Source organism: Lachnellula hyalina (genome assembly GCF_007821495.1).
Source record: "Lachnellula hyalina strain CBS 185.66 chromosome Unknown contig00266, whole genome shotgun sequence".
NCBI lineage: Eukaryota > Fungi > Ascomycota > Leotiomycetes > Helotiales > Lachnaceae > Lachnellula > Lachnellula hyalina.
This window is the reverse complement of record NW_022157380.1, coordinates 1-26,028: the sequence shown is the minus strand read 5'-3', so window position 1 is coordinate 26,028 and position 26,028 is coordinate 1. Positions and strand designations below refer to the sequence as shown.

The window sequence follows — 26,028 nt, the reverse complement described above, 5'->3', positions numbered from 1 at the left end:
CCCCTCAATACCCTAGCGGCAAAGCCCTCCTCCCCCTCCCCCTCCTCATGCCCATAAAAATCAATACACCGACTCAAAATCGTCGGCAAAACATGCACAAAACTCGTATCCATATCCAAATCCATCCCATCCGTCCTCCTCCTCGGCTCCCTCATCTTCTGCTCATACCACGCCTTACTCTTGCGAAAGAAAGCAAGCATACGGTCCACCAACCCGCTTCCGGACACTGCGCTGTACTTCGCGATGAGAGCATCGAGGTACGGGATGTATTTCGAGTCTGAGTTTGAGTTTGAGTTTGGGTCGGGGGAGCAGCGAGAAGTAGCATGGGAGCCGAGGATGAGGAGGGCGTAGATTAGATGTAGGTGGGTGACTATTGTGGCTTGGAGGAGCGAGGATATGGGGAGGGAGAGGTAGTAGGATAGTAGGTCGTGGGTTGCTGCTTGAGAGGATGCGAGGATGGAGGTGCGGAGGTTGGAGGCGGTAGAGGGTTTCAAGTGCCTGTCGAGGAGGAAGGTTAACATATGATACTGTGCTGCTATGCTATGCTATGCTATGCTCTGCTGCATAAAAAGATCCTGTAGCGGAATAACTCACAAGCCGATTTCATTGACGGAGATGCGCAGGTTGAGAAATGAGTTTGTGATGCTGGCTGGGATTGGCGTTAGATATATATAATACGCCACATCTGATTTCGGGGTTTGTGGATTTTTGTACTGTACTGTGCGGTGCTTACCATTATCCCATATCTCAGCTGGAAAGTCTGTCTCCATTTGCTTCAGTTGGTCATTGAACGCTTGAGACAAACTCTCAATCTTTCCCGGATCGGGATGTGGCGCAGACAAGATATTGTCGTAGTCAAATGCAAGATTCACCCCATCCCCAAACTGTTGTAGACGGATGAAATACTGTAGCAGATAATCTGTTTCCGCGTCGGCGGTTTGGGCCAGTGCGTGGCAGCTCTCTTCTATGTGTTCGCTGTATTGTAGATGTCCCGGTTTTCTCGAACCCTGGCGAAGACTGGAAGAGCTTCAATTAGCAGAGTGGTGATGGGAACGGCGTATGGTGTGTATGGCTTACGCTGAGGAAAGGTAATAGCATCCGAGGAACGTCCGCCTGGATTCGATTTCAGCTGGGGAGATCCGTGTTTGGAACGCCATGGGCGGGTTGGGTAAGATTGCCACATCTGCCACAGCGGGCTTGGGGGGTGCTTTGTTTAGTCCCAGATCGATGGCCATGGAGATTGCCATCTGGGTGAGTTGATAAACAGGTTCCCTCTCAGCTTGGAAGTATAAATGATACCTAAGATAACAATACTCAGTAATCAGCAAGCAGTTCGAGAAATGGCATATTACCACGCCAGATACACAAGCAGTCCCTGTAAAATATCCAAGCTCTTCTCCATGTTTACCACAACCCTTCTGCTCAACGACTTCCTCACTTCAAGCTCGAGCTGTTCTTGAAGCTTCGGTTTGGCCTGCGTAGCAAAAGCCAATATGGCGAGTAAGAGGAACGGCCTCTCGCGTCGGATTGCGCTCAACGGTGTCCCTGGCCGAAGAACCACAAAGGGAAATCTATGCGCTTGGGCACGGAAGAATCCGAGGCAGTTTTCAGCTTCTTCAAACGTGACGAGGTCCTTGGTGATGACATCTTGAACAGCGTCTAGTTCTAGATTGGGCAGTGGAAATATCCCGGGATTTGAGAAGGCAGCGCCTGGATGCGGAGACGAGTTTGAGGTGGTGAATAAGCTGGAATGGCTCCATATATTGCTTGGTGGTTGGGGCGTGGAAAGGAGGCCTGATAGCGATGGTGGGCTCTCTCCTTCTATGGGTATTCGGTTTGAAGCGAGAAGTGTAAAAATCCCATTTATTTTCTCTTCCATTTCCCCAACTCGTCTGTTGTATTTAGTTATTTAGTCAGCGGATTTGATAATTGGATGAGCAAGTTAGCCCACATTCTGGAGTTTTTGGCCCGTTTGGGTCGCGCTTTGATTTCCATGAAGACGCATTCTTTTCCTTCCTTCAAACACCTGCAGAAATCTATTAAATCGTCTCTCAAGAAACAAGTATTGACCTTCAGAATGCAATACCTCTCACACCGATGGTCCTCTCTGTCAAGATAACACCTCCCCTTGGAATTCCTACAAGGTTCGCATGAACGCCGTAGTTTACGTGGCTGTTTCTCCATGGTGATGTTACTCCCGCCTGCGCGAATTTGCTGAAACGGTCTATATCATAACGAAAGCTACACTGTCTACCGGTAGTGGAGGCTGGGACAATGAATCAATCCGACATGGCGTTCATGCCGTCGGAAAGGTTCAAAGGTATTGCTGATTACATTGTGGGTTGAGCTGGTAAGCATGAATTAACACCGCATTCTGGGGTAACTTAGACTCCGAAACTCCTATTTCTTACGCGAGAGCACGGACACGGACTGCACCTACCAGGGCCAGGCTAGGGTAGGGGTGGGGTGGGGACGACGACGACCCCTCTACAGGAACACCAAAAAGAAAGACGAGCGGGTCAAGTCATCATTCGGAAAACCGCTTTTCTCGTCCTCGTTTCCTCGTTCAACGCTTCCCAGAAGGGGAGCAGAAAACGGCTGCCCTCCATCTCCTTGTGACTTAGGATGGCAGTCATCTATTTATTCGTCTTCCCTCCAAACCTCCTATACTCAACTATCACTTTCCTTCGCTCTACCCGGCTCGTACGCCGATCATGTCTTCCACTTTACTACGTCCTTTAAATTCGGCCTCTCGACATTCCCTCTGACTACATCTTATCCGTCTCGTCTATCAAAGAATTCCTTAGCATATCCGATCCAGAATGACAGCTCGACAGGATGCTGATAACCTTGCATGGGACCGGAGCGATGAGGTCTGGGAGGAAGCGATGAAGCAAGTCCGATTATCGTCTACGTGTCGCAAAATTGAATCTTTTGCTGAGAGGATGTTCGACAGCCCTGCAACCTTGGTTACCCCATTAATTATAGGCGGTTTTAACGTGCTATATCCCATCCGAATCGAAGGCTCCTCCGCTAATGTTCTCATACGCCTGCCCTGCCCCAATCAGGCCGTGTTTCCTGAAGGGAAAACACTTGCGGAAGTCGCAACGGCAGCATACATCAGCCAACATACTCATATCCCGGTTCCAAAAGTCTTCTATAGTGGTATTGATTCCGATATCGGGCCGTTCATGATTATCCAAGACCTCGGAACCCGACGAGTCATGAGCCAGGCTCTGGAGACTCCCCGCGAGGATCCTAACGAGACTCCCGTGTTACGACCTGATATTTCTGAAAGCGAGCTTGAGAGCCTGTATGTTAAAATGGCACAGTGTATGCTGCAGCTTGCACAACCTGCTTTCCCACGCATCGGAGCTCTCATCGAGTCAAGACCCGGATCCTACCATGTAATGGGACGACCTATCACTCTGAATATGAATAATATGGTTCAGCAATCCAATATCCCTAAATCAATCTTTCCATTAGAAGGCACCACTTATCAGACCGCTGATGAGTGGTACGCGGTGTTAGCCGAAATGCAAATAGCAACACTCCTCTTTCAACATAACGACATGGTCTCATCAGAGGATGACTGCAGGACTAAATATGTCGCTCGCCAACTATTTCGCAAATTGGCTAAACAAGGCCGACTATCAAAGTTTGGGTTTACTGAAGATAAATGGTCTGCCTGCTCCAAGGGCGCTCGTGCAACATTGGCGGCGCCGGAAGGCTCAGGCTCTTTCCGCCTCTGGTCTGATGATTTTAGGCCGGCCAACGTTATTGTTGATGAGAATAACCAGGTTCTTGGTGCTATTGACTGGGAATACGCCTACGTTGGGCCAACGCAGTTCATCTTAGACCCTCCATGGTGGCTACTACTTGACGTGCCTGAGATGTGGGATAATGGTATCGAGAATTGGACAAGCCTCTACGAAAGACGGCTAAAGACCTGGCTTTCGGCGATGGAAGAAGTAGAAAAAGATGCGAGTCCTGGTCTTTTGCTGCTCTCGGCGTACATGCGAGAGAGCTGGGAGACAGGCCGCTTCTGGCTTAACTATGCCGCTAGAAAGAGCTGGGCATTTGATACCATCTACTGGAAGTACCTAGACGAAAGATTCTTTGGTGAGCGGCAAGAAAATGTTCCCACGGAAGAACTATGGAAGGCGAGGGTGGATCTTTTGAGTGAAGAGGAACGAGCAGCGATGGAGTCGCTGGTACAAATAAAGATGGAAGAATCGAAGAAACGGGTTTTGGTTGAGTGGGACGATGCGGAGGCAAGGCAGCGCCTGTCTTCCTTGCTATTCAACTAATCAGCTCTTGCCATATATAATAGCAAAGTTGAAAACATTGCAACCCTCTTTCTCGTACCTCGTATCTACTATAGGGATTTTAGAGCATCAACTTCTTGATGTTTCTCGGAATATTGGTCATACAGCTCACGGCGGGCTCTGGTCATAGTGGCAGGTGGAATTGTGCTGGGGAGCAATCACAGGCGGTGATTAGCACAGGAGAAAGGCTACAATGAAGCAAGCAGTCTCTGCCACAATTCGCCTTGAATTTGATCTCGTCCATCATTCTGCGCGTGAAAGGGTAAATGGTTTGGCGATAGTTCTGGTGCAAAACAAAGAGAGGTTGGAAGTTCGCGTGCAAAATGGCTGGACGTACCACGGTCGGCCATGTAGTAGGTTACTGTCGTCACGCGGATATCGAAAAATCGCATAAAAGCATATATTTAAATTATCGTTTCTAGTATAGCGCACAGCCAAATAATTCATTCAGGTACAACTAAAAGCGCCAGACAACAATCTAGTATCGTATAGTAGTAGTATCACGTTACGGCCAAAAGCAATGCTATATACTCTCTATATTTATTATATAAATCGCGATTTGTGTGGATCGTGGAAGATGCAATTATATACTATAAAGGAAGCAAGAAATAGTGAGAAGCCTCTTCATATAACCTCTATTTGATTATATACCCTGTACCCTGCTTACTTATTTCCACGATAACCTCTTATTAGACCTCGCTAGCGCTAATATTGCTAGTCGGAGAGGTATATTTGCTCGATGAGGCTATCCCTAGGTTGCTCTAATAAATAGGTTAGTAGAGTTTTCACTTGGGAAATGAGGGCTTACTATAGCATAGTATAGCTGTATTGCCTGAAGGGATTCCTAGTATTCCTTATCCTTTAATCACCTCTTTTTCTGACTAAATTTGCTATGTTACATTGTGGGTCGCGACGCGGGGTGTGAACTTCGGCCGAAACTTGCGCTTTCCATTCCTCTCTAGGAAGTCCCGTCTCTCAATCCCCATACGACATATAAACACAACTTTGCTTTTCCCCAACCACAACTCCAACTTCACATCCCAGATCATTTCTACTGAAGCGTTGCATTTATCGAATCGATTCACTACGTATGGCAGTGCATGCTAGGCATCGCATCTTCAGAGTAACGGAGCTAAATGTTTGTAGATATACGCTCGCTTTGTAGTCACGTTTGTGATATCCTCCAATCTCGAACTTACGATCTGCTGAGAGTGGTTGAACCATTTCAGTCTGCTTACAGTATGACCTCTATGAAATCGCACTCAGCCGTGGGGGATCTGAGTTCAGGCTCGTCAAATCTCGGGACTTTAAGAGGGCAGCAAGGTGTCAACGCAACCTTGTATTATTGCAGCCAGAACCTACGCAGTGTCCAATGGAGTACAGCCCCGTGGCTAGGTCATGCCGCACAACTGAATATCATTTTCAGCTTTTCAATGGTTAATTATTTGATTTTTCAGCCGCAGAACAGCAGAGCCTCGTCGTTGCGTAACAACACTTCAAGATACTCTCAAACTTCCGATTCTTTTGACATTTCAAGCGGCAATGTCTTTGAATCAAGCTCCAAATAGCTTTCTTGGAAGACCTCCTACCACCCCGCCGCTGCCTCTGTTACATCCAAGACGCCCGCAGCGGCCCCCACCGGCCATACCTCTTCGGCAATTTCGATCAAACCCAACTCACTTTCCAGGCACAGCATCTCAAGCTCCATGGTCCGAAGACTCGGAATCCGGACATTCAAGATCTCCAACTTTAGAGATCGGTGAAGTAAGAGAGCGGCCCCTTTTTCCCTGGGGAAATTGGCTATGGCAGAGCGATACTGCAAAGGATTAATTTGAACTTTACCTTGAGCAATTTCAAGCCCTCGATTCTCGGATCAGCGATCTACTACATGACTACAGTCGATTTAAGAATAAACTTTCTCCGGAGTTATTCGAAGTTTTCTCGCGGCTTGTTGAACTCAATTTCTTTAAACCTTTTCCGAATCAACCTCACATCCAGCACTCGTCTGGCCAGGGACAAAATCCATTGCAAACAAACAGTTGGAGCCGTCTCAGGTCAGATTTGAAAGTCGGAGGAGGTGGTGTACTAACAGTATGGTACGGACTTCGTCTGGTTGACGACAGGGCCCTCTCCTCATTGGCTAACGTTTCTTCTAAGCATGATCTCATTCACCGTGAACGACAAGATTAGGGGACTTTTTTCATTCAAAGACAAGGTTTTTGTCACAGATGCGCGTCTACGGCGGAAGTACAAAGCTCTGAGCTTATCGGTCCTGCTCACTATAGCAGAAGAATGGTCTCTACCCAAGGATGTTCTGGAAGCATGTTTTAGTGCTTCGAGGTTTCAAAGACGAATGTTCACTCCCTTCACAACTTTCAAAACAAAACACAAAGGTGTGTTACAGCCTGTGGCCTGCATGTTTATTTGCTCTGACATTTGCTAGGGCAATCTACGGAATTTACACTCAATGAACCGGACTGGATCTCCATGGAATTCTGTTGGCATTCCAAAGTTCCAGAATATGAAAGGTCCTTTTGGGACTTTTTGATATATATTTGGAGGCCACAAGTTGATCGTCCAGAAAGAGAACGAGTGAAGTTGTTCCTAAACGCTTCGAATTGTGGTTGGCAATTACTGATGATCTGGCGGCCGACCGAGAGAACTTCAACAGGAACGCTTGACAGGTACACACAGCAACGGATGAAGCAACTGCGAGAGCAGTTCGATTCTCCTCACAGTAGCGAGGTAGAGATTATTTCGTCTTTGTTTTGCCTTTACGCCCTTGTTATCAATGATACAGAGACATTCCTTGACTCTTTAGTAGAAGAAATTGCACATTTAGTAAGCAGCAGATGCCTTTCTTCATACTTAACCCTACTGATTAATAAAGACTCTAGAGGGGCGCAGGAAGCCAACTGCCAGCAAAATTAACTTTCTTCTACATCTAGATGACCACCGACAAGAATCTTGCATAGGCCTGCGAGATGCCTCGATCGTACTCGAAGAGATATCTACTTGGGTGAATGCCAATCCTAATAGGCTTAACGCAGAATACGGGCTATATAAAAAGCTCCAGCAGTGGTGTAAGCAAATTAGACGAGATCTCAAACGCCTTCAAGCTGCTCTACTGGAGATCAAAGAACCGTTGGCCAATGTACAAGCTATGGTAGCCAATAAGAAACCCCTTTGAACATCAGAACCACACAGGACTAATGTCTCGGCTAGACCAAGGATCAGATAGATCTTCAACAGATCACCCTCACGGCAATTCTTACCTTCCTCGCTGCGATTTATCTGCCCTTCTCACTTATAGCGGTAAGCAATCCTTCATCCTTGGACATCTCGGAGGCATGTCAGCTATATTAGAAGGGCTAAATGACTAGAGTTACGAACAACTTGATATGTGTACAAGATTCACACTGACAATTGATCTAGGGTATGTTTGGTATGAATGTCAAGGGCCCCCTCTTCCCTAGTACATCGAAGCCTTTGAACGGCTCGGCCTCGTTATCCCAGACTTCGATAGCCAAACTTGCGCTGCGTATGTCAGGACAACTCTTTGCAGCTCACATTGCTCACCGAGCGGCGGTCGACACAACTGGAGCAGCTACAACCTCTTCTACCTCTTCAGCAACTGCAGCCACCAGCGGCTCTAATTTCTCGCAGGAACAGACAGATGCAATTGTATCTGCTATTGAGGAGGCATCATCCTCTCCCTCGCCACATTTATGGAGCTTCGTCCAGTTTTTATACATCTCCGTTGCGCTCTCAGCTGCAACAATCATTCTACCAATCATTGCCGGTTCCACTTTCCGAGTTACTCTTCGTTCTTTCTACCGATACAAAGTATATTGGCGGCTAGCGGTGTTTGTTTTCGCCCTCTCGTCCACCATTGTTCTCGATGTCTACATTCCACCACTTCCGTTCGAGGTTGTGTTCGCAACACCTCAGGTTGCATTCTGTCTTTACAAGGTAGCACAAGCAAAATTCCGTGGACGCCAGAAGAAGAGATGGACTGGATATGCCACCCTCCTTAGTGTTTGCATAGTCAGCGACGAAAAGACTTCGGGGTCTTCCGGCACCAAAAAGCTCGTTTACCATGGTCAGAATGTGGGGCTCGTAGCTTTCCTCCCTCCTCTGTATCTCTTCGTAATCTGGATGCAGACGGACCCCCCAATGCTTAGCAATTCACGCCTCCTTTCTTGGAAGGCACGGCTAGAGTTTATGAAGCTGAGCCCGCGATGGAAAGCGCGACTGCAGAGGTGTCGATGTGTCCGAATATGTACAGTCTGCGCCATCACTGGTCTCAATGCTATGCTTAGCTGCCTCTTACCTAGAGGTATATATCTCGTCGCTACAAGTATTCCTTTCGGTACGAATATCGGGTCTTCTATTTGCCCCCACCGTTGTCAAACTCGTTTGCGTACTCTTACTCATTGACTCCCGGCATTACCCCACGCAGCTTGATCTACTCTTTTCGTTTGAGCTACAACCTTAATTAGGAATCCACTAACTTATCGACCAACACAGGACTATTTGCTTTGGACGAAACCACCACTACACCCAGGGGAAAAGTGGATCGGAAAGATGAGTCTCATAGATTGGGGTGGGCCATGTTCTTGCCTATAGTCTTTGTCTCGCTAGTGCTTCAGATGTTTACCTTCGCATCTTTTATCGGCATCTCCGCTCTCCTCCCTTCGTTTTATCTTTGGATACTTTATTACAGGCTGGATCAGATTAAGGCCTGGTTTGCTTAACGACGAAGAGTTTTGAATGGGAATCAACCACCGACACATGACTAGAAAGGCTCAGTCACATATTCTCCACACAAAGCCAAAGTCGTCCGAAGTACAATACTGTAATTCGGACTGCTTTGGCTTGAGGTATACAAATTCAGCCTAATATACGTCTTATGTTGCGAGCCAGATTTGCGGTTTATACCTTAGAAATCTCTTTCTTGCAAATGTATAAAAATATAGTTAATGTATCGTTGTTCTATAGCTATTCATCCTCCGACCCTGCGGTAGTTCTCGTTATAAAGAGGTTTCCTAGTTATGCTGGTAATTGTTTTGTTGACGCTATCAATTGCCGCTTCAGCGATTGCCCCCTGCTCAATGACGGGCATTTCTATATCTTCAAGTTTCGGAGCAATGCTATAACATCTGCTTCTATATTTATATAGAGGTTAAAGTACTTAGCAGGTTTAGATATCTGAACTATATATAAGTTATGCTTTCCTAATTTAGCTAGTATAAGTCGACTTACAGCAACCCAACTTTAGTTATCCCGCGCCTTTTCAAAATAGGTATCGCTCAGAATGACTACAATTCCAAATAGTCGAAACAATCATCACGTACGCCCCAGATTAACACACGGGATAAATCGCAAATCCATGTCAACGCGATTCTTAAAGGATTTGATGTCAAGCGAGGCATTTACGGAGCCAAAGACTAAGGTTTTCATCAACCTCTAAAGACCAGACGATAATATACGTCAATACGAATGCAGGATATGAATACTCCGCAAATGCTATTCCCCCTCGAGTCTAATGCTATGATCGATCTATGCTATCCGATTGAACGTTATTAATACTACAAATCTGCTCACAAAATATTACTTATGCTACACATGCTTTTATGTACTCTCCCCCGCCCCGCCATCCGCACTCCCTTGGTTCAGAAGTTATGTCCTTTAGGGACATATAACGCAACCTATTAATCTTTGAATCAGGGTCGGGGAGAGCACTTCATAACATAGATTCCAACAACATGGGTACCGTATTACCCACCAGGGCCTCACCACTCAAAAGGAATTATCCTTGGCCAAGCCCAACCCCTTCATGCTCTTGAACATTGACGGTGTATCAGGCGACACCAACTCCGCGGGAGGTTGCGGGGGCTGCTTGCTTTCGGCATGTAGCTCGAAGTGAGAGGTCTCAGGGATTGCTCGTGTTATGCCAGGTGTGGATGTCACAGATCCCATTCCCTTAGAAAGTGAGTCAAATTGAAGGGAAAGTGGAACCATCGTGCAGTATAACTTACAGATGAAGATGTAGGGAGCTTTTTAATATACCCCATTCCTTTTGCAAAATCCGCCCATGCCATTACAATCGCCTCTTCGTCCGGCAATGTCATGAAAGTCATTGCGAACGATTCGGATTTTGCTGTCAACTCTTTAGACGTAGCTAGCTTGTTGATATTCATGGGACTCGAATTCAGGCTCGAAATCTGGTACAGATCACCTTTATCATTGACTAACGCGAGCTCTGTGCCGGTCGGAGAAAAAGCAGCGCACTGAATTCGAGATCCGAGCCTGTTCTGCCGAACTGAGATTTCGCTTCTGATATCTGTCCTGTGTCCATCTTGGGGCTGAACAAGTATTGGAACTCCAGATTGAGTCCACGTCGTGATGCATATCACGTCTTCGTCGTCGCCCGAGCCTGATCGAAATATAGCTGATGACACTCCGCCATCTTCCGACTCATGCAATGGCACTTGGTACCGACAAGAGGAGACCTCGTCGAAACTCGAAAATGGAAATTTCCATGAATATACTTGGATTATCCCGGTTTTATGACTCCTCGTAGTGCCGAGGAGATGCAGTCCATCGTTTGAGAATGAGAGAGTATCGACTGGTGGACAATCCTTACATTCTGGGTGATAGCGGCTATGAAGACGGTCTTCCCTGGGCGGTTCACTATTCGTAGTGGAATAGAGACGGACCAGGGAGTTATCAAATCCAATCACAACATAATTTTCTTTAGGACAGATTGCTATACTCCTACACCAGGGAGAGGAGGCCATGCGATAATCAATCGCCGGGGTCGATGGTTGAACCAGATTCACAATTCGAAGCTAGAAGGATGGACTTTAGCAGAGCTTGACAAGCTCGATGGCATGGCGCACTTACGGTGAGTTTCTGGTCGCGTGTGCCAATCACATATGCAAGATGAACTTTCGTAACAGCTACCAAGACGCATGCGCTCTCAGTCGAAATCGCTCTTCCAATTGTTGGAGGGGAAGGTCCAACGTCAAATATGTAAATCGAGAAAGGATTCCAAAAGAGTGCGTAAGTCGAATTCTGAGAAAGATAGACACTTATGCTTTTTGCCCCTTTGCCCTTGGCATTCTTTTTCGGGACCCCGGCTAATGGCTTCAACGAAATTTCATCAAGCCTTTGCGAATCTAAGTTTGATGATGATAGCGAGCTTGTATCTGCTGAAGTACCTACAGATTCTTTTCTTGAACCAAATGGAGATCTCCATTTGGATTTCCCTTTCTCGGGCGGAGCTATCATTGGAATTGTTCGACTTCTGACTATCGGAACGGGGTCAAATGACAATACCGGGGCCGGTTGTTCGAACCGACTTTGACTTGGACCAGGACTACCGACTAAATCCGGAGAGAACGGTGTCTCAGACTGAATTATCGTCTCCTTGATGTTGAACGAGTCCACAGAATTCATCTGTGGCGCGGGCGCGTCTGGCATATGGCGGAACCCGGGTGATAATGGCGATACAAGGCTCTGTGAGATAGAATGAGACCTGTCCGGTGATTCACGATGAGACGAAAATTCCGTTTGGCCACTTGAAAGTACATTGCTGGAGCTGAAATGAGATACGCCTGCCTCGACTTTTGGAGGTGCAAGTTGGAAGTAGTGTGTTGATAAGTGTCTTTCCACGTTGATTGTATCTGCAGTCGCTTCGAATGGTTTTAAAAGCCCCCATATATGTCTGAACTGCTCACTAGAATCGTCGAGAAGCGCGATATTTCTAGTAACTTCTGACATTGCATGCATCACCTCTCTATCACTCACCCGATGTACTATTTGCCGTTCGCTAAGCCTGGAACAGAAAGCGTCTATTGCATCCATTTCACTTTCGTCGATTTGGGATTCGGAAGCTCGTCGTTGTAGACTCGGCGTACTGGGTAAGATTATTCGAAAGGTCTCGCTGAATTCAGCAACCAAGTCAATCTTCAATAGATATGCTGGCAGCTGTATATTATCCAGTGTGTGCAGAATAGCATTTCGAGCCCTAGATGATGACGCTTGAAGGTGCATACCACGATTTTCCCTGTTTACGACATATTGAACGGATGCTCCCACTACAAAATGAGAAACATCTCTTAGAGCCAGAAATTGGGATAGCCAGCCGCTAGAGAAGCCATCTGGTGGTGCAAGTGCAGATATTCGTGCGGACGAGAAACATTCCGCAAGAGGGTACTATAATTTATCATTAGCTCCAGGAGACTTTGAGTTCTGGTGTTTCATTATACATACTAGTTCGGATGCCAAGTTTGGAATCTCATACTTCAGCCCGGAAGGAAGACCCAGAGATTCAGGATCTTTGCGCAAGGCGTCGGTGATATCCTTGGCAATTTGTAAGAGAAATGAGTTGTTTCCTGGATAGCTACTGAACACTCGCTCCAAAGATGTGTGTATTCTCGCAAAACGATCTCGGCGGTCCTTGGCTCGCTGGTTTGCCGGAGTCTTGGGATGTAGCGTGAGAACTCGAAGTGCAGAGAGGAGGAATTCAGCGAGATATTTGTCCCTCAGCAGCTGTGCCTCCCAGAGGCTTTCTCGCCCTTCTATAACTATCTGCAGTACATACTCTATCGAACGCAAGGTCACCTCCCAGCTGCACAAGATGCAAAAGTCAGCAATTATCTCCCTTGGAAGATCTCAAGAGCTGCAGCACAGACCGAGAATAAGATGCTTAGGATATTTGAAGCAAATGTCCTACCGCCCGACACCGGACAGAGGGAAAACTTCAACAGTGTTCCATTTGCGGAGAACTGACCTGACAATAAACCCTAGGTACCATCCGACCTGCAAGTTTTCTGAAGGTAAAGAGAGCCTTTGAATATAGAAGATGGAATTCAGCTGGGCGAGTAAGGTCACAAGCAACTGCTGGTACGTCTCCTTGTCACCTTCAGAGTAGATCTTCTCCAGCGAGAAGACCCCAAGAAGTTCGAGTATGATGCTATCGACGTCACTTCTGAGTGCTAAAAGTCTCCATGTGCTCACGAGCCGCATGAACATCGATGAGGAGACGGGAGCCGACGCCATTTGGACAGGGCCGTGCCGCCACCACACGTGGCCGGCTCCTTGGTGATGGCGCCAGTCGTAGGTAGAGCTCCTGGGAGGATATCGCACGCCGATAATCTATCATCTACGCCGTCGCCGTTGACCTTTGTCGTTGATCCGCAAGTAGAGAGACAGTGAAAATACTACAATATCTCAGACGCTGGAAGAGGCTTTTCTCAACGGCATCTGCCATCGACTGCTGCCATGTGCGTCGGTCCATCCATCCTAGGCAGAAAAGATACCTCGAGGCCTGGATTCTGACCTAGCTGATGCAGGACAGGGCTTACAGGATGGTGTACGCCGAGCAGGCTGTGGTAATGCAGTGTTGCCGTGGTACACGGGGTGTGATAAGGTGCTCGAGCCAGTAGGAGGCGAGCAGCCGTTGGAAGATTGCAGTATTCCTTCTCCTCCGCTTTAAAGATTGTACATGTACATGTGTACATGTGCAATGCAAGTCCAATTGGAGTTGGCTCAGCTGAGACGGGGTTCAGATAGATTTTTCGAATCTCACTGGCTGGCTCATTTGCGAACTACCGCTTGCGTTACAGGGGCCCCATGAATCCATTCCATTTGACCCCAGCAGGGCTGACAGCGGTACACCCCAGATCCGGGACGATGCGCAAGTAATATTGGGCAGGGAAGCGGGGCGATCATCTATTCAAAGGTTTCGACATTATCGGTTTCTTCCTACGGAGGAGAGGTACAGTATCTGTAGGATGAGTGCTAATATTCATCGTAGATCAGAAGTCGGCAGTCTGACAGGAAGCGAGCTGATTTAATGCAACAACTCTTTGTTCAATGGAGGTTATTTGACCGCTTCTTTTCGATATGGATCATTCGGTGTGCATAGCATTGGTCGCTGTGTAACTTCAAGCAGGGTTCCGCACTCGATCTCCCCGGTCTTGAACCCCCCCCCCCCCCCCCACATAGCGATCAAAATTGGGGTGTGGTACCAGTGTGCTGTTTTCCCCTGATTTTATCCTAGCAACATAGGCCTTTCATGATATATTGCCCCGGTTTTCCTATCTTCCCCAGAGGCTTGGACGCAAGCAAATTGGGACAGCTTCACATTTTCTCTTCAAGACAGCCATGGATCACGAAAAATTACAAGCGGTATCTCCCCAGGTCTTCGAATACAATGGCACGTCAACTCAATCCACAGAGAGCCCAGAGCCGCTCACTCATCGGGCTCCCTCAATCGATGAGCCTGTATACATCGAGGATCGTCGCGAACGCCGAGGCGAAAGTGTGTGGTAAGTTCATCGCACTTGCACACTTGGACTTGCACTGACATTTTTCTAGGAGAGTGTTGAAGGAGAGACACATTAACATGATCGCATTTTCAGGGACAATAGGCAACGGACTGTTTCTTGGAAGTGGAAGAGCGCTTGCAAGCGCTGGTCCTGGTGGTGCTGTTCTCTCATACGTATTGGTCGGCACTATAATATCCTCCGTGATCTCATGCTTGGGAGAGATGACAGCTCTGATGCCCGTCAACGCGCCGGTTATGGAGTTTCCACGGCGATATCTAGATCGTGGAGTTGGTTTTGCAGTCGGATGGATATACTGGCAAGCTTATTTTTATACAATCGATTTTCCTCTGTTGGAGCTGAAGAGCAGGGAGCAGGATTCCACATGCTGGCTCTCAAGACAGCTCCCAGGATTCTTGGATCCCCTTAAGCACTTGGCTTTTGACTTTGCTAATTAGTTGGGACAGGTTTGCTTACGCTATCCTTGCTGCAGACGAAATCGTTGCTGTATCCAATGCCGTTGCCTTCAAATATGATGATGGAAGAACTTTCTTGGCTTGGAAAGTCGGGGACTCCGTGGACCCAGCTGTTTGTGAGTCGAATTCCCATACAAAAAATATTTGTTTTACTTTTGTGAGCTCTAGAGCTAGGGACTGCGTCAGGAGCTGAAGAAATATCTTTCATAGTATGAAAGGTCCTGACTCCCGAGACAGCTCCTAAGCTCTTTGACTAGCTAGAGCAATTCAAGCTTTTGTCATGCTAATAATTTGGGCAGGGGTTGCTTTATTTCTCGTCATAGTTGTAAGCATAAATATGCTGCCCGTCAAGGTAATGTCTACCTTTCAATTATATGTCGGGCAATTACTGATATTGAAATAAAGTACTTTGGGGAATTTGAGTACGTATTTGGAAGTTTTAAGCTGGGATTTATCACCATGCTCATATTACTGATGGTTGTTCTGGATACAATTACACGTAACTACACCTCTTTCAACTTAACGCAAACACTGACACTTTCTCATAGCCCGAGCAGATGCATACTATGATCGAGTCATTGGAACTAGCAGTAGGCTCCCCCTAAGTGATGATCTTTGTGGGGGCAAGTTGCTAATCAAATTCCCGCAGACTGGAATTCGCCATACTCATTCTTTAATCATGCGTACCGGGTCAAAGACGAAGACGGTAACTTGCAGCGAACCATCACTGGAGGCGTGGGTACTTTCCTCGGGGTCTGGACAACCTTCGTATCGACCATGTTCTCATATGTGGGGATGGATATTGTGGCAGCTACAGCCGCCGAGAGCAAGGCACTTTCAGATTCCGAGAGTATGAAGATGGCAGCGAGAAAGATCAACATACGAATCGTTACCCTCTACGCGCTGGCACTCCTTACAGCTTCTTTTGTAGTCCCGAGCAACCATCCATTCATCAACGGCGGGGGACAATCAGTTGGCTCTCATTCGATATTTGTCATTGCAGTTGTGGAAGCGGGCATTCCTATGGCCGCCCACTTCTTCAATGCCGTATTCGTATTTGCGTCTTTCACTTGCGCAATAAACTCTATGTATGTGGCTTCGAGAGTTCTGCATACTTTGGCGCTACGAGGCCAGACTGGCCCGGACTTTATAACAGAAAGGCTGAAGAGGTGTCGCTCCGGGGTGCCAGTCAGGGCTGTTCTTGTCACTGCTGCCATAATGATGATTGGGTTTATGGGCCGTACCGGAACACCAGGAGAGGTAAGCAAAACAGGAGAAACCGTTGGACCTAATTACTAGACCTTATACTGATATCCCAACAGCGCTTAGGAGAACTTGCGACTAATTGCACCGTATCTTGTCTGATCGTTTATGTTATTATCTGTGCAACATATCTTTGCTTCTTCAAAACGTACGTGTCGGCAATCCTGCCAACTCAAGCGATGTTATATGGGCCACAAGCATTGTCTAATTGAAAAAATGTATAGGCTGAAAGAAGCTAAACTTTACGGTAACGCGTCAGAGTCTCAAACCGCATGCTACGATCGAAGCCATCCCCGGTACCCTTACAAGTCTCATGGTCAATGGTTAAAGGCTAGTTATGGCTTGGTCGCTTCTATACTACTCGTGGTCTTGTATGCAAATTCCCTCAGCACTGTATTTGTTTGATTGCATGATGCTAACTCTGAGGACTTGCAGTAATGGCATCGGTGCCTTTCTCGAGCGACCATTCGACACGAGAAAATTCATTGCATCATATATTTCTGTAAATATCCTCCCAAACACAATTTCGTTGATAAAAACGAACGAACAAGACTAACATTTACACATAGGTTCCTGTTTTTCTATTGCTACTCCTAGGCTACAAAGTCCGCAAGCACGGATTTGCATTCTCGCAATGGGGACCAGAGCGGTCAAATGACTTGAGGAACACAGTCCAAGCAGCAAGCGAGATCCGAAAAGGGAGGCTGGAATTTCCAGATGAAGGTCTCACTAAGAAAAACGGTCGAATGTTTCTTGACTGGATCTGGGTATGGATGAAGTAGGCTGCGTCACGCGTTGTTTCCAAATTCTCTTTGCTTTGCTTTGCTTTGCTCTTCTCGCATGCACGTAATATACCTAAATATTGTTCAAGGTTCCCCACGCACGTTCAAGGTGCACCACTAGAGCGAGCTGCTTTCGAAATAGATCACGGGCCCGTGAAAGAAATAACATAATCCAAGCATGTACCAATAGAACATGCCCCCTTACCCTGTCCTGCCTGACCCCGCTCCAGTGGCCCCCAAATCCAAACACTTACGAAGATTACTTTATCTGCGCATGCATCAAGCATCGAAAGTGCCAGCCCATATATCAAAGCACAGACAACAACCCATCCTGCCCATCCTTAAGGATGCTACTCCATGTATAATATATTGAAAACAAAAACAAGGGGTAAAACAGGTAGGTAGGTGTGTTCATTGAAATAGAACAGGACACGCGATCGACATCGACATGCTGCCTCCCCAAGATCCTTTCATGTAGCCAAGACCAAGCTCCCGAAGCCTTGCATACATTGTACACGTACCAATAGCATGCATTTATTCCCATTCCCATTTGCGCTTGCAGAGTGCGCTGTGCGTGCTCGGTTTGGGGGCTAAAGCTTAAAGTCATGCACTCCTTTCGTTTGGGGAAGGTACTGTACCTCGGGGACCTCAGACTATTTTTATTGTGCCAGAAGCGGAAAGAGGGGAGCGGGCAGAAGCAGAAGCAGAAGCAGAAGCGTATTTGCTCGCATGCGATGTATTCTTAGTCTCGTGTATTTTGCTACCATTATCCCTTCGCTTTTCTTTATCCAACATTAGATTCTACGTAGAAAGTACTCCGTATCTACAACTAATCCAGAGCACCAAAGGCGTTGAAATACACAATACTTCAGATGAGACCTTTATGCGTCAACTTTTATGAAGTATTCCACTTCATGTAAGTCTTTTGAATCTTCTATAGAAAGAAAGAATTCTTCCACCTCGTTCATCCAAAGCACGTGACTCATCCCCTTGCATCACTTGCCAAAATCCAGACCCAATTGATCTCCCAGTGTCAAGATAAACGTTGGGAACTTTTGAAGTGGCGCACTATTTCTTGTTCTGATGGCCTGTATATTTTGAAAGTTTCACCAGTCTAACATTGCCCACGCCAACTTCCAAAATCGTTCCACCGACATTTCAATGCGGACCGTGAGCCAATTCAGTGACCACGGCAAAGCACATAATGACGAGCCGCCAGAGGGACAGGACGGTCATTGCAAAGAGTAAGTATGGAAGCGGGAGTTGAAGCTTTTCCTAAGGAAAGAATCAGGCTCTTGGCGCAACTGTTCTAGCCTTCTCAAAACGAGCAACTAATGCTTTGAAAACATCGTCGTGCTTCTCCGTCAAGTTATTGCCTTGAAGACATAAGCAAAAATCCATAAATGAGGATTGGAGATACTCACAAAAGTCCTGGTACGCAGGCTGCAGTTCATTGAACAAAGTGCGGAGTTTCCTATCATCTTTGCTAATTTCCTCTATACCCGGTTCAGACGCATATTCCATGGTCACAGGGGTGTCACTCTCGCGACAGAGTGTTCCATAAGCAATGGTCAGTCTCTTGTACATGAATATTGATTGTTCCAGACGACCACGGTGCACTACCAAGAATCAGTCCCTCTAGTCCATAATAAACTCAAATCTCAGTGACATACTAAGCTTTTGCCTTGGCAAAGAAATTCGGATTTCGTCACGAAACGCTCGGTCTCGATATAGTAGTAGCAATCTAAGAAGGCACATGCCAGCAACCATTCGAGCATGCCTGTGTGGCCCGATCATCTTGTTGACGCTATCAACTTCCGCGAACAGGGACTTCTCAGCTGGTTTGGCTCCCTCGGCAGCGATCAAGCGTATTTGATCATACACAGTCGGGGAAACAAAGTTTTGTGCCTCACTGTCCTTGGTAGGAGGGCGCGCTAGGAGTTTGTAACTTCCATCTCGAATATTCAGATATCCGTATGATACCAGGCCGTTGAGACCAACAACCCGAAGTGTTGAGTCTAAGAAACGGCGCTGGCCTTTGTTAGTATGGCCTAGGGAAAGGAATTTATTACTCACCAAGGGTGATTGAGTTCCTTGACAACAGTAATGTAAAAGGAAAGCATCTAAACGTCGAGTGACTTCTCCCGAATGTGATCCATTTGAAAGTGAGAGGATCTTTCGTCCGAACTTATCGACCCCATCCACACTTGGGAGTGAGCTGGGGACAGCGACATACCGTCGATCATACACTGAGTCACACGTGAGGTAAATCCCCTTGACCTTGCCAAGGCTCTTCCAAAGGTCCTGTGGAGACGTGCTGCAACCTCTGACTTCGAGAGGGAGCTCTGCAATACGACCATCGTTATCGGTAGAACATATCACTGAAATAAGGACTTGTGAAGTCTCCCCTATCATCGATCCGATGATGGGTTCGAGATCGCTACTACGAGCATTTAGGCTACCGTAAATGTCTAATGATGTCAGTAGAAGTAAGTCGGAGGTTAAACAGCATGAATCGTACCTTTGATGCCTACGAAAGTATCTTGCAATCTCGTCCGTAAGCAGATTTGCTTGGCCACGAGCGGATCTTTAGCAGTTCTGAGGCAATGTTTGCAAACCCCATTCGGAGAGCACTACCATCAATTAGCGTGAAAATGAATCGATGCAAGAGAAGAGCAGGCCTTACCGAAATTTTGCGTGAGCGGCATGATATACATGCATGGGTTTTGCGCACCGCATGGACTTTCTTACGGTCTTCTGCGCCGAATGTCTTTCTCTTTCGTTTCAGTGGGCGTGCGTCTATACTAGCATCGAAGTTGGAAAGAAGTTCATTGAATCTGGGCACCGCGAGATTCGAGCCGGAAGAGGCTTTAGGTGTGACGAGGGAGGCTCCTGAGAAACCTTGTGGAGCAGTTGACACCAACGACAAACAATTTTTGGCTCGGGACAAGCCAGATGCGGCATAACCACCCAAATGTGAGGTTTCTGGTGAGCTTGCAAAGGCACGGCAAGGAATCTGTTGCCTTTCTTCAAATTCCCCGAGGGACAGGTCGACAACGCCTTCATTGGAAACCCTTGGAAGCCTTTGCGTACGTGTTCTCAGAGCCTCAGGTACCTGCACGTCCAGAACCGCCGCATCCTGAGAGCAGAACATGGAGTCGCTTAGTGTTGTTTCATAAAGGTCACTTTCACCAGCTGGTATCATTAAGGGGCCGGAGTCGATCCCATTTAGATAACTCGGATGGGACTCAACACCTTGATCGTAGTAGAATCTTGGGGTGGTTACCTCACTGGCATTGTAATCAGTATTGCAGGCCAATGAGGGCCAAGACCTCTCAGGCAGGAGATTCTCGGGATTTTTTAATGGCCAGACAAAGGAGCTTTCCAGAAATGAATCGTGATCGACGGCGAAGCAGCAATCATTTGTTTCAGGGAGAGAGTAATGGGAATTGCTCGGGAATCCAAAATTGGCAGAAAATTCGTCCCACGAAATTGGAGCTTCATTTTGAAACGGCCAAAAGCATTCGGCATTACCAGCTAGCCCAGAACTGGTACATTGGTCTAAACTGAAAGAAGTCCTTGGAGAACTCAATGCAGCATTGAAATCTTGCGGCTGCGGAATAAGGCCACTCTCATTCGTTGGCGCTATTGTACCTCCACATCCCGGACTCTTAGCTTCTTGCTCCTCGAGACCAGTCAGAAAATATGAATAGTGTGGTTCAAAGGCCATCATCAGACGATGCCTCGTTGCACGGGAGGCTTAGATGACACCTCTGGCACTGAGGTTTTCTTGCTCGCAACCGACGTGGTGTCCAAGATCTTCTCCCTCAAAAAATACAGTGTGCGCGGCGAAATAAGAGAACAAACTGCGATGCTTCAAATCAGTAACGATTACAAGTTGTACACCCTACGAAAAACATGGTGGCATAGCCGTGGAGCTTATATCTGAATTGCCACCCTGCCGTATGTGACTGCATGGGTATCTCGGGGCGGACCCCACATATCAAAAGCAGACTTCGGTGAGGAGCGTCAGCCAATGGGCTATACGCCACTGAAGAGTGGCTGCAAAATCTGATTTCTTTCTGATCGTGAGTTCGTTCGGTCGGCGTTGGTAGTAAGTATGTTGGACCCCTTCATGAACTGAGCCGTTTGTTATGCAAATGCAAGTCACCGCACTAGCTAGTGTAGTGAGCCCATACACATAAGGGCTGGACAACTTCGATATCGAGCAATTGAAAGACAAGACAAGAGACTGAGGTTTGAATCAGAAGGCAACGTTCCTGCTTGCAGTTGAGATTGTATCTGACGAATATCTATTCACCACTTGATGAAGGGAATTTCTGAAATACTGGCAAGTATTATTGTCTACTAAAAAAAAGTATCTCCGTATTCTCTTCCGAGGAACCAAAGCTGACACGCAGTTCGAGGTCAACTACGAGAGAACAATCGAAGAATGAACGAAATGTGGGTGTTTATTCTATGCTTGGAATATAAGAAACGCGATCCACGGACACAGTATTGCACACAACGCTCTCTGGTGCAATCAATTGATGCAAAATGGTTTTCACGAAGCTCGCGAAGAGTTTCGGGTCGGTCTCGCGTCCAAGGGGGGTCTTGCCTAATAAGGCGTTGAACTATTTGCCTTTAAATCTCATTTGCCTTCTCGAGGGTTCTTGCTTATAATTTCTTGCGGAGTAACGCTTAGGTACCACCCACCTCTCATTCCTCCTAGGCGTAGGCCTAAGCTCTTTTAAACATCTGGCAAAATTGTTGCGGCGCGTTCTGATCCTCAAGCATGATCTTCTTCATCTGGTCCGCCTCCTCCATAAGCTCTTTACTGCGCTTCCACATCTTCTCCTCGAATCTTTTTACCGCTTCATCCAATCCACCTTCGGTTTCTAAAGATGAGGTGATCGCTTCGGAGAGCTCAAGGGCATCGAGCATAGCGCAATTTACCCCCTCTCCAGAAGGAGTCATGAGATGTGCTGCATCACCGATAAGTGTTATACCGGGCGTGTGTGTCCACGAATCTCCGATCGAGTGCATATACAGCGGGCGGGCTTCCATCTTATCCTCCACGGCATCACAACCCGCAGCAATCAACTCTTGCAGTTCATTGCCCCAACCCTGGAAGAAGTCCTCCCCGCCCAGCAGCTTTTTCTTCAGCTCGGCTGGCGGCAGACTATCGAGTCCGGAATCGCTGAAGTAAGAAGAAGATGGGATGCTCATCATTAGGTACAAGCGGGCGGAGCCCATAGCTCCCCGCTGGCTGACGAGAGCTTTGTGCTCGCTGAACGCGGAATAGGAACCATTTCCCACCAGAGAATTGAGAGAAGGGTAGTTGGTGCTGAGGTTTCGGATCGTGAACGTGAGGTATGACGCTCCACTGTAAAAGGGTTTTGATGCTCCAGGAATCGCATCCCGGGCTTTGGACCAAGCACCATCCGCACCTACTATCTCGTCGAATTCATCTTGTTCTTTGTTTCCAAAGGTGATTTTCCATTTCCTCTCAGAGCCAGGAGTGACGGATAGGACTTTCGTATTCCAGCAAACGAGGTCTGGGGGTAGAGATGAGAGCAGAAGATACGTGAGCGCGTTCCGTGAAATTTCAGGCCTATCTCCGGTTTGATCATTATCTTGATACCAAATCTTTCCCGACTTGTCTGCAACGATCGTTTGTTCGCTGCAGTCCGCAATCAGGGTTTTGAACTTGGAGGTGAGGCCGCATTTCTCAATTGCCAGCAAGCCAGACCCACGATGCAAGTCAAGACTGCCTGATGGTGTGTGCAGAGTGGAAGCAGAGGGTGCAGAGCGTAGATCGAAGATGGTGACAGGGAGAGAACTCGATGGGAGTGATTTGTAGAGAAGGTTAGCGAGGGTAAGACCTGCGGGGCCGGCGCCAATGATTGCTATTTTGGGAAGGACTTTAGATGTTGCCATTACGCTTGTAATCCCCATGTTATGTATGAATCGAAGATGAGCTCAATTTGAGTAGAATGCCAGGAGAGGACTGACTAGAGGTTGATAAGGTGTCAACTCACATGGAAGAACCGCTCTCTTATAGACTTCAACCGTACTACCATTTTAGTCTTAGTAGATTGTGAGCTGTCTAAAAACTGTCTTTAAGTCTTGAGAATCCAAATCAAACGCAAAAGATACAAGTCCCGCGTCACTTGAGGTGTACCTCGTTCTCCGCTTCGGGCATTCAGAGCGCGGGAAGCCTCAAACTTTCGGGTCCGCGGGACTTTAGACAACCCCGGCGCTAGAACTCAAATATAACGACAAGTCAGGCCTTGATAAAATTCATATAAAAGCATTTACCTTCAATACGACGCATCCAATTTGATTGGATCATCTATCTCTGTCTATTTTCTTATAAACGTTAAAAGCAATTACTCGAGTAGTTGTGCGCATACTTCAAGGCGCTGCTTACTTATTGTAGCGAAGCGAAGAAAGCCAGCAGCTGAACCCCTTGGTCCTCCTGGATCTTTCAAATTTCTGTGTTCATACCCTTGATACCCTCCCTTCCAGCGAGGCTAAGTGTTAAATCGAAGTATTTCTCGAGCGCCTCTATACGTTCTGCTTCCGAGGCCAAAGTGGCCAAAACAGAAGTCTTTCCAAGAACACGCTTTTTGACTTCCCCATTGAACAAAGTGATGTTGCCTGCAATCACTCCATCTTCCATGATAAACTTGGTGCAGACAATGTGGAAGGTGAAGAAACTCGCTCGATGTGTGCTCGTGTAGTAGTTCATGACCGCGTAGTCGTTGGGCAGAAATTCGGTTTCCCGGAAGCAATAAGTCGGAATCCACGGCAGGTCAGTGGCATTTCGGTGTTGGTATATCCAGAACTTTTGGCTAGAATCCGTGAGATCGGGGATGGACTCGTATACAACGCGCTTCTCCTGCGATCCAACGTTTTGCGATATTTCATTATGAACTAACGGAAGAGGAGATACCGATCCTGTTGATCCATTACCAACGTCGACTAGGTATTCCATCCCTTCAATGGCCACGAGAATGATCATGTGATTCCTACGACACCATTAACTTGTGAAACAGTTGGGAGTCAGGGAGGTTCAAATTACTTACCATCCATTGTATCTAGGCCCGGCCCACCCTTCCTTCGCAGATATTGGTTCAATAGCCTCGTTGACTCTTGCGCCAGTTGTCATGATATCGAAGCCAAGACTCCTGAGCACTGTTGCGAATAAGCCGGTGTTCTCCATACAATAACCTCCCCTCCCATTGTTCCGTTCAACGATTTTGTGGAACAGATGTTCTGGATCAAGCGTAATGCTGTGGTGAGTCGAGTAGTGGAGCTCCAAATTTTCAAAGGGAACAGCTGCCAGCTGATACTTCTGTAAGGTTGAGAGAAACAAAAGTCCTTCTTTGGTTGTCGCTATTTGCGAGACATTCTTATTTCGAAGGTCTTGAGGAAGTCCAATGCGCTCATAATAGACTTGCAATTGCTCGGGTGTATAAATCTTGCGGTAAGAGGGGCTTTTGGAATTCATTTCTCGAGCTTTGATCCTAAAACAACATCTCTGAGAAAAGGATCAGGGCTAAGTAAGAAGAATAGAATGCCCTCGAGAAAATTGTGAAGGTGAGAAAGAAGCACAGGCCGAAGTGAACGTGACTGGAAATATTGCTTACTCGCGCTGACTAACAGTGTTGGAAGCATACATAGCCTATGGCTTGAAGATAGGTAGGCAATTGCCTGATGCTCTAATGACTATCGAGGTTTAATTATCGGCAGAGAATATACAAGTCCGTTTGAGCGCACCCTGGATGCAAGGGTTAGAACTCCATGTGTTAGAGTGGGCCGGGATTAGGAATAGTGTACCGCCTCTCTAGCTGAAATTACTTACGGGCGTAGGAGCTACGCACGTGTAAACTCCTCGTGTGACCTGGCCCTAAGATATATAGAACAATAAAGGTAAGGGGAAAAATGTCCGGATGTAAGGTCAAGGGGAGATATCTCAGGTTAGCTACCTATATATGAGCTTTTGTGAAGGGACCATTCAGTAATGAGACTTTCTGTTTTGTGGCTTGCAGGATCTAAGCAGCATTTGTCCGCATTATGAAGGTAAAAGAGAAGAAGATTTAAAGCCTATCTATCTGTGCAGTTAACGATTGATTTCTAGTAACCACCCCCTCCCCCACGTCTTCAGCTTGTTGCGGATAGGACTGTTAATTGTACTTGATGTTTCAAGTCGAGTTATGCATGCATAATTGCCAGCGCTAGTATGATGTGAAGCACTTGGGCCAAAAGTCCAACGGCACTCACTCGAGACTGCGGCTTAGTTGCGCGAAACAACAAAGGTTAGCAGAGCAGGAAGATGAAATGAAGACTGCGTGAAGTGCAAACAAAGTTTTCAGGGGCCGCATTTCCAGACCTCGCTAAAAATTTGCAGAACCTCCATCTCCATTTCCATCTCCCCTCATCCCTACCACCACCACCTACAGTAACCCCTCACCCATCTCCAGATCCCAAGAAAATGGCATCAGATGCCCCAGAAACAATCGATACACCCATCAAGCCAGACACCCAAGGAACGAAACGCAAGCAAGAGTACTCGCGCGGTCACGAGATAACATCGCTCACCATCAAAACCCCACCATTCGCATACGCGCACCTAGAGCTCCAGTCCAGCGCCTACGCCGCACCGCCCTCGTCACCATCCATAGACGCACTCACCATCCGCGCACACCTGACGTCGGCCCTAACGCAATTTCTCGGGCTTTCGGGCTCGGCCATCTCGGTCGATGTTTTGAAGATTGAGGGGCGTGAATGTTGGGTGCGCGTGCCGAGGGGTGATTTGGCGGTTTTTGTGGCTGCG

At 47.2% G+C, this 26,028-nt stretch overlaps 5 protein-coding genes across 5 annotated transcripts; 3 read left to right on the top strand and 2 right to left on the bottom strand.

Moving 5' to 3' along the window:
* Window positions 1-2,822: 2,822 nt before the first annotated feature.
* Window positions 2,823-4,310, top strand: LHYA1_G009025 (uncharacterized protein; the record flags this gene model as incomplete). Its single annotated transcript, XM_031153929.1, has 1 exon — window positions 2,823-4,310. The coding sequence occupies one exon, from the start codon at window positions 2,823-2,825 to the stop codon at window positions 4,308-4,310; it is 1,488 nt and encodes a 495-aa protein (XP_031001253.1).
* Window positions 4,311-10,130: 5,820 nt separating this feature from the next.
* LHYA1_G009024 (uncharacterized protein) lies at window positions 10,131-13,397 on the bottom strand (the record flags this gene model as incomplete). The annotated part of the gene is made up of 5 exons (XM_031153928.1): window positions 10,131-10,313; window positions 10,370-11,182; window positions 11,238-12,551; window positions 12,609-12,966; window positions 13,129-13,397. 5 exons carry the CDS (start codon window positions 13,395-13,397, stop codon window positions 10,131-10,133), a joined length of 2,937 nt encoding a protein of 978 aa, XP_031001254.1.
* Window positions 13,398-14,450: 1,053 nt separating this feature from the next.
* meu22_1 (putative amino-acid permease) lies at window positions 14,451-17,186 on the top strand (the record flags this gene model as incomplete). Its single annotated transcript, XM_031153927.1, has 9 exons — window positions 14,451-14,668; window positions 14,718-14,919; window positions 15,547-15,640; window positions 15,690-15,731; window positions 15,791-16,401; window positions 16,464-16,552; window positions 16,629-16,775; window positions 16,840-16,906; window positions 16,974-17,186. Coding segments are annotated over 9 exons (1,683 nt in total), but the record flags the coding sequence as incomplete, so codon positions are not given.
* Window positions 17,187-21,926: 4,740 nt separating this feature from the next.
* Window positions 21,927-23,126, bottom strand: asqM_0 (Monooxygenase; the record flags this gene model as incomplete). Its single annotated transcript, XM_031153926.1, has 1 exon — window positions 21,927-23,126. The coding sequence occupies one exon, from the start codon at window positions 23,124-23,126 to the stop codon at window positions 21,927-21,929; it is 1,200 nt and encodes a 399-aa protein (XP_031001251.1).
* A 2,560-nt stretch (window positions 23,127-25,686) lies between these two features.
* Window positions 25,687-26,013, top strand: LHYA1_G009021 (uncharacterized protein; the record flags this gene model as incomplete). The annotated part of the gene is made up of 1 exon (XM_031153925.1): window positions 25,687-26,013. A coding segment is annotated over one exon (327 nt), but the record flags the coding sequence as incomplete, so codon positions are not given.
* Window positions 26,014-26,028: the final 15 nt, after the last annotated feature.